Genomic DNA, 12500 nt, shown 5'->3' with positions numbered 1-12500 from the left:
AGCATCCACACATTCAAGACCAAGCATGAGAAGGATCTCACTGGGAATAAGACTGCAGATTCAGGGCTCTATGTTTATATGATGAAGGCTGTAGCAGTTATTAATATGTCCTATCCCATTTAATAGGCGTTTTAACGTTTTGTGAGAGCTTTGGAACTCTCCTATTTCCCCGTGAGCCCATATTTTTTACGAGTCGTCTAGAACAGGGTTTGTCTGTCCCCACAGAAGTAGACCAATCACAGCTCACGCAGCTACGTGCATGACGTCACGAAGCAGAAACTTGACCCCACCGGCCGGCATCAAACAGCACTGAATTCAACAGAACCTCTGCCCGCAAGAAATGTTAGTATCTGCAGAAATAACCACGCAAAAAAAATATATATATATATACCGTAAATTCCGGACTATAAGACGCACCGGTCTATAAGCCGCACCTTCAAAGGTGACTATTTTTTTCTTCTATAAGCCGCACCGGTCTATAAGCCGCGGGTGTTTTGATGTTTAATTACCATATGTAAGGCTTCGTGCACAGAGGGGATTGTCGGGAAAGAGATGGCTGTTTGGGGAAGCTCCCATTTATTAACATTTCAACAAAACAAAAGTCAGGTCACTAATCCCCAGACAAAATCACACATTGTGGTATTTTTTGTTTTTTTTACAGTGCACACAGTGTCCGCGGTGTGGTGAAAAGAGGGCAAGAGAGGAAATTAAAACAGAAGTGGATTTATAGTTAGAAAGAGTGCTAAAGAAGAGAGAATTCCGTTTTTTATTTTTTTATTTTAGTTACTCACAGTACTATTGACCAGTCCAACTCAAAAGATATTCGGCAGTTTCACTTTGAGCTCTTGTTCCGCCGCTGGGCACACAGTGTCCGCGGTGTGGTGAAAAGAGGGCAAGAGAGGAAATTAAAACAGAAGTGGATTTATAGTTAGAAAGAGTGCTAAAGATAGTCCGGTCTGGTTATGACGAGTCTCGCTGGGTACAGTACGCCAAAGCGATATCCATTGACTCGATGATGCTGTTGTATGTTGCGCGTTTCTGTTGCACCAACGCGGAGAGGTCCTGCCGGACGAAAAAGCGCGTACCCTCCCAGGTGAGGGGCTTCTTCCCCGCAGCCTGGAGGATGAGTTGACGGTCGGGCCAGCGGAGTAGGCAGATGAAGATGGCCCTCGGTGGCAGGCCGGGGTCTGGACGTGGCCGAGGCGCCCGGTGTGCCCTGTCCACCTCTGGTGGTTTCTCGCCTTCCTTCAGGTCCAGGATGTAACACAGGATTTTGCCACGAAAGCGTCCATGTCACCAATCTCAGCTCCTCTTTTACATTGATCAGGCGAATGTTATTTCTTTTACTCCTGCTGATTAAGTCATCAACCTGCGTGTGCAGGGTTTCGATTTTGCATTTTATCCATTTTCGGACTCACTGTGTTGTTTTTGTCCTCCAGTGCGCGGATGCGCTTTTCCGCATTATAAACTCTGTTCACGGTTGCCTTAGTTTCTTTAGTGAGTGAGTGGATGGACTTCTGCACGTTTTCAAACTTGTTTTCAAGCTGCTCAAAACCTCTGAGCGATGTCGGACTTAATCGATAGTGTTTCACGGAGTAAAAGTTTAGCCCAAGCGTGTATCTCCAGCCTCCAGCAGGTGAGTCATTTCCTCATTCATGGCGTGATTGCTTCGTCTTTTTCTTTCTGCTTACCTGTGTTGTGTTATGTTATGTTATGTTATGTTGTTAAAAGAGGGCAAGAGAGGAAATTAAAACAGAAGTGGATTTATAGTTAGAAAGAGTGCTAAAAAAGAGAGATTTTTTTTTTTTTTGGAAAAAATCCATAGATAAGACGCACCGTTATATAAGCCGCAGGGGGCAAAAAAGGCCAAAAAACGGGAAAAAAGCCGCGGCTTATAGTCCGGAATTTACGGTATATATATTTTATATAAATATATATATATATATATATATATATATATATATATATATATATATATATATCAAGGGAAAAGTAGGCTACTCGTGCACAATCCAAGTAGGGAGGTGCTGGTCACAGCAAGCAGGATCAAAATACCATAAAAACAGTCTTTACAGGAACCAATGCTGTATCAAATTATCATATTTATTTTATGAAGAACTATAATAAATAAAACTATAATATAAAATAAAATAAATATGATCATTTGATACAGCATTGGTCACCCTGTTCTTCTGGAGTGTGCGGTCAACTTCATATGGACTTGTTCCTGTAGAGACTGTTTTTATGGTATATATATATATATATATATATATTTTATATCTCTCTCTTAGTTTAATGTAGGTGCAAATGAACATTCACCGGCCTACCATAAGACGCATCACAAGAAAAATTGCCACCCATGATGTCTCCCCCCCCCGGCTCTCCAGCCGCAGCCACTCTGATGATAGTCCATCCTGCCGGGCAACAGGGGGCGCTGCTGCCCCCCGATGAGAGAGCAGATCCCTACGGCCACTGCGGCTCTACTGACATCACACATTCCCCCGCATCCACATTGCATCCAGTGACGGCGCGTGGAAGCCGCGCCGTTAAGAGTCTGTGTGTCTTGTTTTATATGTATTTATTATATTCTATATATATATATATTATATTGAGTTTTGTGTTTGTGTCCCAGGTGCCACCAGCATAGAGCAGTACTGTCTGCGTGGGGACTCGTGGAGCCAGGTGGCCACCATGAGCGGCCGGAGGCTGCAGTTCGGCGTCGCCGTCCTGGACGGCCGTCTCTATGTGGTGGGGGGCCGAGACGGACTGAAGACCCTCAACACTGTGGAGTGCTACAACCCCCACAGCAAGAGCTGGAGCGTCATGCCCCCCATGTCCACACACAGGCACGGCTTAGGTGACTCCCTTTAGTTTTTTTATTATACACACGCACGCGCGTGTGCACACACACACACACACACACACACACACACACACACACACACACACACAGCTTTTACAAGCAGAAAAGGGCCGGGGATAGTCCCTGCATATTTAATTCAGCTAATTGTGAGTGTAAATAGAGAGTGATACTTATTGGCTAATGATAACAGCTATTCTTAATCCGATATGACTAGCCTTGAATGCTGAAGGTTGTTTGGATTTTGAGTAAGACATTCAAGAACAAACGCTAGCAAACATAACCTTTGGAAAAATGGAAAAATAAACTTTGGATTCTTAATTGATCTTTGCACCGCAGCCTTCTGTTTGAAGGATGATCTCCCAACTCACTGTGCCAGCCTGAGCTGGCCTACAGTGTGCACATTTGTAAGGTGTGCTGTGTGTGTGTGTGTGTGTGTGTGTGTGTGTGTGTGTGTGTGTGTGTGTGTGTGTGTGTGTGTGCGCATGTGTGCGCGTGTGTGTATGTGTGTGTGTGTGTGTGTGTGTGTGTGCGTGCATGCGTGTGTGTGTGCGTGCACGTGTGTGTGTGTGAGGGGTGGGGGCGATCACATCTGGAGCTACAGCTGTTCTGGCAGATAAATCTCTTGAGTACAGAGGTGACATCATGCTGCGATCCAGCCGTAATCTCAGCAGGCTCAATGATGGGTGTGTGGTTTTGCACACGTCACCGTGTCCACAGCATCTGTGTGCTTTTATGGCATTATTATAACTGCTGGTAAGTTGCCATGATTGAACCCTATGTGATTGCATATTGCAGGTGTAGCAGTCCTAGAGGGGCCCATGTACGCAGTAGGAGGTCATGATGGCTGGAGCTACCTCAGCACAGTGGAGAGGTGAGAGGACACTCCACACAGCTAGCTTTATGGCACTGCTTACTGTTATTCTACTGTGTATTATTTACTTCTCTTTTTGGCTTTTGCACCTCAGAGTCTGAGAATGCTAGTTTGTTGTACAGCATTTTTCACATTGATTGTTCTTCGAGCCTGTCAGTTCACCTACTGTACAGGTAATAGTTCCATCAATATTTCCCCTGGCCTGTAGTACCATGTCTATTTTTTCAATTATTAACTCATTATTAGTTTTTTTGTGGGCTGGATAATGTTCCAACTCAGATGCTTACCTCTATTCACCTTATTCTTTGCCCATACAAATGACGTCTTCATGACGTCATTTCGTAATCGTCTTTCCGGTTTTAAACACGGAAGTAGAGTACGCCTACCACAGTCATTTAGACTTGCCAATAAGCTGTTTTCAAGCAAAAAAAAAAAAAAAAATTAAAGTTTTAATATTTGTCGGGTACGAACGTAACATATATGTGACCAGTTTATCAGAATAACGCCTATTGGAAATCTTTAACGAGCAGCGAGGACCGGGAGCGCTGACTGTGCTGACACCGGTCGGACTAGCTATCTGTCAAACCCTACTGTAGTTAGGCTACTGGCAGTGAGAAAACACTGTTGATGTGCTTTTGTAACTAACGTTAAATGCCGACCGGGTACAGCCATCGGCTCCTCGCAGCAGTAACGTTATGAAGTGTAGCTTAATTCTGAATGTTGCCAAACTTCATTGATACTGACGTTTTATTTTGAAAATGGCCGCCAACTAGCGCTGAACCGGAAGAACAAATACGTTGCGTCTAACGCGGAAGAGAAAGAGAAAAAGTGGGCGTGGTGAATAAGGTGAATAGCACAGCATCACATTTGTAAACCTCAGCTGTCAGTGCTTCCCAAACCGGGGGAACGCTCATACCTGATGTCCTTATTCGTGCGGGCATTCGAGCCTCGTTGAAGAGGCGGATGGCAGTTGGGAAGAAGCTGTTCTTGTGACAATGCGGATGCAGGTTTCATTATTTTGAATAATTTCTGGCGCTGTGTTCCGTATTCACTAGTTTCATCGTTCCTTCCAGGTGGGACCCCCAGGCTCGCCAGTGGAGCTTCATCGCTAGTATGGCTACACCCAGGAGCACTGTGGGAGTGGCTGTGCTCAATGGCAAGTAAGTGAGCACATGGATGCACTCACACATACATACAGTACACACAGAGTACATATATACTGTGTGTACTCAAACCAGACTCGAGGTTCAATAGCTTCTTGCTGATATCGACCAGGTTATGTGGGAAATTGTCTCAGTGTGTTTAGAACAATGGTTTAGAATAGAAACAAGACAGGACATCAGATACAAACGGACATACTGTACACTCTGTACAATAGCCATGATATAAACCCACTATAGAGAGCAAAACCAATCAATCAATAACCAATACAAAGTCAATAAAGAAGTGAAATCCGATGCTTGTGGCTAGTAGAGCCCAGACCGATGGAGTCCCACACTTGCACTGGTGCAGCCAGGATAGATGGTGTGATGAAACCAGTACGTCCTGGTCCTGCTGCTATGCCTTCTTCCAGGCTTAGCCCCTGAGCCTACTTCCAGAGGGACATATGAAATATGAATTTGTCCGGTGAGAGGTGTCAGAGAGAAGCTTTGGACCAGCACATGGTACACGGTGTTAGAATATGAAGGAGACTGAGAGAAGGTTGCAGGCCATCGTTTCTGCTGCCTCCCGTCCGGAGCAGATCGCCATATTATCGCCGCACCAAACAGTGAACCGAACAGGTGTCAATGCTTTCAATCACAGCACATACAGTTACACGCCACACATGCATACTTAAACATAATATTGTAGTAGAATAAGTTGAAAGCCTGTTATTACACCTCCAAGAGTTAGGGGGCGCTGTGCACTGCAGGTACAGTGTCCTGGGATGACCTCTAGGTCTAGGGGCGATAGCTGCAGTGGTCCGGATCCGTTTTAGACTTTTGTTTTCTGTAAATAAATCTTTGTCACAACTTTAACGCTGGTATATTGGACTTATTTAAGGGTAAATGAAACTCCTCACCACAATAGCACATACAGTATATACGTGCACTCACACTCACTGACATACATAACGCGTCGTGCACACACACTGACATTAGGGCTGCACGATATGAGGAAAAGCTGCGATGTGCGATAACACTGTTCAATATTGCGATGACGATATGACCTGCGATAAATAAAAAAAAGCTATAAACAAAAATATTAATGGGTAGGGGTGCTCCAATCCGGCTAAGCCACGATCCGATACGATTTCCGATTCCTGGGGTCACGATCCGATTCCAGAATCGATTCTCGATTCCAACGATTCTCGATTCCAGAATCTAGAATCGATTCTCAATTATGTAGTTTTATATTGCAATAACACACAAAGGTAAATCTAAGACAAAAAATGACAAATGTATTAATGCTGAACTTCAAATTCAACTTCTGAAGTATTACAGTGAAAAATTCATTTTGCAACATGAGTGTGTTAATTTAAGCATACGTATCAGTAAGTGGCACGGGATTCTCAAAGCCTGTGTTGAGGGTCATACGAACAAAAATGCACTCTTGAAGCTAAAAAAAATCCAAAACCAACAAGTTAATTATTTACATTTTTACTTCAATGTAGAACAGTCATTTCTTACACATGAGATTACTTTTAGCCTTTTAGTCATAACGATTATTGAAAGATATTCCATATTCCAGACTGAAATGTTATAACAGAAGTGGAGTATTGGCCAGAATGACATGAACATTTGGACACTTATTCAGCCGGTATCTTGCATGTTGCGTTCAGGTGCACTGTAAAAAAATAATAAAAAAATTGCGATAACACGTGACTTTTGCGATGTGTTCATCGCGCATTTTCATATCGCGATGACGATGAAAATATGATAAATCGTGCAGCCCTAACTCACATACATGCAGACATGCATACTTGAACATAATGAAAGGAGGTCTCTGGCCTAGAATGCTCTAGCAGTCCACAAGAGAAGTTATTAGTATCGTCATTTTGTGCCGTTATTGTTATTCATTGCCTGGGAGAGAGGCAACAGAGAAAGGCTTTATAGATGCTAATTAATACAGAAACAACAGCTTTGCACTAAGGGTGCCCAGCAGTAGTGTGTGTGTGTGTGTGTGTGTGTGTGTGTGTGTGTGTGTGTGTGTGTGTGTGTGTGTGTGTGTGTGTGTGTGTGTGTGTGTGTGTGTGTGTGTGTGTGTGTGTGTGTGTGTGTGTGTGTGTGTGTGTGTGTGTGTGTGTGCGTGCGCGTGCACGTGCACGGGCATGGGCGTGCACGTATGTGTTTGTGTATTCTCTGGGCTCTCTGCCTGATGGAGCTCATTACTTGCTTGACTGGTCCAGTTGCACTTTTTCTTTCTTTGCCTTCACACACACACACGCACACGCACACGCGCACACACACACACACACACACACACACACACACACACGCGCGCACACGCACACACGCACACACACAGGCACACACACACACACACAGGCGTACACGTTGAGTGACTGGTTAGGGTAGTGACGCCCCAAGAGTGCTGGCTGATTGATTTTGCTCACCTCACTTCTTCCTCCTACCCCTCCAACCACACGCACGCACACGCATACACACACACACACACACACACACACACACACACACACACACACACACACACACACACACACGCACACACCCCTTATCCAATCTGTTCTGCTGTCACTAAATTGAAATGGGACTCCCAGAATTCCCCACAGCTGGGTGTCTTTTTGTGTGGCAGGTGTGTACGTGTGTGCGTGTGCATGTGTGTGTGTGTGCATGTGTGTGCGTGTGCATGTGCGTGTGTGTGCGTGCGTGTGCATGTGTGTGTGTCCAGAAGAAGCATAACAGTAACCTGTGCTTCCCTCTGTCTCAGGTTGTATGCAGTGGGAGGTCGTGACGGCTCGTCCTGTCTGCGCTCAGTGGAGTGTTTCGACCCCCACACCAACAGGTCACACACAGCACTCTTTTACGTTCTGTGTTTTTCTACAGAGGCGCTCCTCCTCCTACAGATCACAGTCTGTCCTCATGTTCTTTACCCACAGATCAAAGCAGACGGCTAAACCTCAGAGGGCATTAGAGTAGACTGCATTCAAACAACTTGTGCTTCTCAAAGCCCTTCATTATAGTCTTCACTGGAAGGGTTGGAACCAAAGAAAAACCCGCTCGAAAGAACATGTTGGGACATCTTGACCTGAAGCCTTTCTCAATACTGAGTTTTTTCCTCTGTGTTGGGGGAAATTGTGAAGGATTATTAATTCGTGACTCTGATTTTTGTTTTTCTCTCTTTCTCCATGCCGCTGACCTCCTTCCCCAGGTGGAATGGTTGTGCTCCCATGGCTAAACGCCGCGGCGGGGTGGGCGTGGCCACGTGGAATGGCTTCCTGTACGCCATCGGAGGTCACGATGCTCCGGCCTCATCCCTGTCCTCACGGCTAAGTGACTGTGTGGAGAGGTGAGCATATATACTGTATACACACTACCAGTCCACAGTTTGAACGTGTGCATTTTTCTCTATTTTTACTCTTCTTCCACATTTTAAAATAATAGCGAAGACATCAAAACTATGAAATAGCACTAGTGGAATTATGCAGTGATAGTGAGCAAAAAAAACAGAAGTGTGTGTGTGTGTGTGACGTGTGTGTGTGTGTGTGTGTGTGTGTGTGTGTGTGTGTGTGTGTGTGTGTGTGTACATGCGCAGGTATGACCCTCAGACCGATGTGTGGACAGCAGTAGCCCCCATGAGCATCAGCAGAGATGCGGTTGGCGTGTGTCTCCTTGGCGACCGTCTCTATGCAGTGGGCGGTTATGACGGACAGGTGTACCTCAACACTGTAGAGGCTTATGACCCTCAGACCAACGAGTGGGCACAGGTACACACACACACACACACACACACACACACACACAGACACACACACACACACACACACACACACACACACTGTGTATAAATATATATATAGAGATAGCCCCAATCAGTAACTTTTTCACCTTAATATAACAGCTTTTTAGGTCGCTTTCACATATAAGCTGTTTGGTCCGCTTTAACCGCACCAGAGTTTGTTTCCTCGGATAGTGCGGTTCGTTTGGGGTGGTGTGAAAGCGCAAACGAACTCTGTTGCGGAACAAACAAGCAAACTCTGGTCCGCTTGAAAACGTGGGTCTCGGTTCACTTCCAAGTGAACCCTGGCGCGGTTCATTTGTTGTGTGAAAGCAAACCGGACTAAACACAAGAGCGCCAGTGCATCTGATGCACTCACGCAGTGCATCATGAGTAGAAGACAGTAGAAGGGAGCAAAACAAACACTCCGACACGCACACGTGTACAGTACGCAATATTTTTTTCCGGATGATGCGAAGGCTGGAGGCACCCTCTCTGCCTGTGATTGGCCTAGCGTCAAACGTTCATCCAATCACATTCGCTTGGCTATCCTGCGTCTCTTTCTACAGTCTGTGGTCAGACTCAGTGTGGTCAGACAGACAGCAGTTTCGCTTGCTAGCATGCATGAAAGATGCCACTGTGTGTTTATGTTTTTGATATAGTCTGGTCTCTGGTTTATAATGCTGCCGCTACTCTTGGCAGTGCACGTATGTAGCCTACAGACAAATAAAAAAGAAAAGATAAAAGAAAAAAGAAAAGATAAAAGATTAATGAGAATTGATTTGGTTGAATTGATGGGTTATATAAAAACAGTGTCAATGCCCATTTACTATTTATAACACAAGAGTGATTTGAATTGAAATATTAATCAGAGCAACAATGTGATTAAATTTGGAATGACAAGAAAAAAATACACGTCTGTGCAATAGGCTAAGTAGGCCTAAATAACTCAGATATAGGGTTTGCAATTGTAACGTTCCATATAATGAAGTATCTCATGCTTGTTGATTTAATGATTGTTTGGCACCTGCTGCTCACGTTATGAACAAATGCTTAGATGACCATAGCCTCAGCAACAACTAACTGCAGTCATGTATGAATGTTAGCTGTCCAACAAACACTAATATCTATAGGAATCATGCTTGGAATTAGCCTACTTTTCCCCCCGCTGCATCGTGACATTGAATGAAAGTATATTTAGGCTCGTTTGAGATGCTTCTGGCTCGCTTGGAAAGAAGGTGGGAGCAGCCGAGTACAGAGCCAATCAGAGGCAGAGAGGGGCGGGTCATGCATTCGCCTAGCCTTCGCCATCATGGGAAAAAAAGAAATGCGTACAGTACCTGCGCGCCGCGTGACGTACGTCGCCATAATAACAACAACACATTGTTTCTCAACAGCTGGCTTGCCGCGCTTCTCCTTCGGTATGTAGGCTACTCGTCTCATCTGCAGAATGAAATGTTGCTGCCTCATCTGCTGCTCATATTGGGCACATTCTTGTAAAATATTGATTTGATAGTAACACCAAAGTAAAACTAGAAATCTCAATATCGCAGGTGTTGCTCGATGGTTTGTGTTTTGCGGATTCACTTGTGTTGTTCAGTCAGTGTTCAGTCAGCCCTCAGCCACAGCCAGGCAAGAAGTCTGCTGGAGAGGAGAGATTTCCCTTATCTATTCTGTCCAATAGACGAGTGACTGTTTCGACATTGTTCAGAAGGTTTGGTGCGTTTGTGACAAATTGCTGTGTGAAAGCGAACCGAACCAAATGAAAATCGCAACAATGTTGCAACTTCATCCCCCCAAATCGCACCGAGTCCACCAGCTTATATGTGAAAGCGACCTTAGTCATTGAAGATGGTCCAGTGTATTCTAAAGCTGCGTTCACACCGACCTATTAAAGTTTTTCGCTGGCATCAAGTTTACATACAAAGTCAATGCAAACGAGCGATTGAGCGTATATTCGCCCGGGAGAAAAATCGCTGGGCGTCCGAGACAGAGCGATAGGGAGAAAATACGCTCGTCGCCCGAGATGAAATATCCCAACTCGAGCGAAATTACGCTGGCATCAGTCGCTCGCTGTTCAATGCTGATTGGCTGCCGTGAGTGAGTCAAGGATCACACTGGCTTGGAACAAACCGCTGGTTTATTGTGTGGCAACAAACCGCATTGACAGCTCATTGACAGGCTGACAGCTGACATGAAGTGAAGTCTATACTACCGGTAGAGAGCTCGCATTAGGAGCACGCTGATAGGCTTAGCTTGTAAACAACTACGGCGGCTCGTAGTGGACAAACATCATGACATTGCGTAACGTTATAGCCCCCAGATGTCCGTCAATTCGTGTGCCTGTTGACGAGCGATTTAATCACAGCGACAGAGCGATTCCAAAGGGTTGAATCAAGCGACAGAGCGAAAAATAAATATCTCGGTGTGAACACAGCTTAAGAGGGAGAATGTCGCCTCTAATTGGTCACACACCGCCCTCCAAAGGCCTCTCCTGGCACTAGGCATTTGTGTGCCTGAGACAGCATGAGCGGCATACCGCACATGCGCTGTACAGTGGAAGCGCTGTGTTCTGGAAAACAAGGAAGTAAGTCGGTGCGGATTTGCTACGAAAATGACGTTTCACTAGGGTTTCAAATATGGATTATTATTTCATCACGTGCTGAGTACCAGATGTCCCAACATGTACATAGAGCTTTCTAGCGCTGTGTTTTGTTGACTTTGAACGGCAATATCGATACGATAGTATTGCACCCAGAGGGCGCAGTTTCCCAAATAGCGAAACTTGGAAAAGTTGCTGAATGGGGCTTTAAACAAAACCAAGGGGCAAATTTCGGAGTCGATATTGTAAAATAGCAACGTTGCTCCACAAACATTGCTATTTTACAATTTTTGCTACCAACTGGCACAACAACTGCAGACAACAACTGCAGATTAGAGTCAACAAAGACAGACCGAGCCCACTACTATAAGATCCCCCAATTATATCCCCGCCTACTATTAGATCCCCCAATTATATCCCGCCTACTATAACTAGTGGTCCTGACACATTTCACAATACCAATACTAGTTGCAACACCGCTCCTGAAATCTGTTCATCCTTGCGCCCTCCAACATGCGTAACGTGGGTGTTAGGTTTACGAGTAAAACCAAGTGACTGACGGGTGGAACATCGGTCAAATTGTGGATAAGCAGCAGCTAACAAAACATACAAGCATGGCAGATACACAGCTTCCCCCTAGAGCTGTGCCGTGGGGCAATTCCAGGTGTGCCTAGGGATTTTGTGACAACCATACATTGTTATAGCAAAAAGTTATGAGTAAACTTTTTATTTGCTATATCAGTACTCTACCCACTCATTTCCCAATACAGAGGCAAATTATATGCCCCAAAAGAAGTATTGCGAGGATAACAATAAAACAGAGAAATATGCGAGGGGGAAAGCGCACGCGCGCGCACACACACACACACACACACACACACATAGACACACACACATAGACACACACACACACACACACACACTTTTTTGTCACAACCATACGTTATTATTGCAAATATAGCAAAAAGTTATGAGTAAACTTTTTATTTGCTATATCAGTACTCTGTACCCACTCATTTCCCAATACAGAGGCAAATTATATACCCTAAAAAAAGTATTGCGGGGATAACAATAAAACAGAGAAATACACACACACACACACACGCACACACTTTTCTGTCGCCTTCTTTTCAGCTCCATCACATTTGTTGTGTGTGACCCCAATACAATGTAATAAATGTTGAATGGCAATGACAACAATGTATGATTGCGCAGAATTATGTCAA

The 12500-nt window shown here is 44.8% G+C and overlaps 1 protein-coding gene across 1 annotated transcript in view; it reads left to right on the top strand.

Moving 5' to 3' along the window:
• LOC310774677 (kelch-like protein 5) overlaps nucleotides 1-12500 on the top strand; it is a gene marked incomplete at both ends in the record, with an annotated part of 53192 nt that overhangs the window by 40242 nt on the left and 450 nt on the right. The window contains 6 exons of the mRNA XM_083634788.1: nucleotides 2633-2857; nucleotides 3659-3734; nucleotides 4808-4894; nucleotides 7665-7739; nucleotides 8106-8243; nucleotides 8490-8661. Coding sequence (XP_083490914.1) covers nucleotides 2633-2857; nucleotides 3659-3734; nucleotides 4808-4894; nucleotides 7665-7739; nucleotides 8106-8243; nucleotides 8490-8661 — 773 coding nt within the window. The remainder of the gene's footprint in view (nucleotides 1-2632; nucleotides 2858-3658; nucleotides 3735-4807; nucleotides 4895-7664; nucleotides 7740-8105; nucleotides 8244-8489; nucleotides 8662-12500) is intronic.

Source organism: Poromitra crassiceps (assembly GCF_964638095.1).
Source record: "Poromitra crassiceps genome assembly, chromosome: 4".
NCBI classification, from domain to species: domain Eukaryota; kingdom Metazoa; phylum Chordata; class Actinopteri; order Beryciformes; family Melamphaidae; genus Poromitra; species Poromitra crassiceps.
This window is presented reverse-complemented; position numbering and strand designations above follow the sequence as displayed.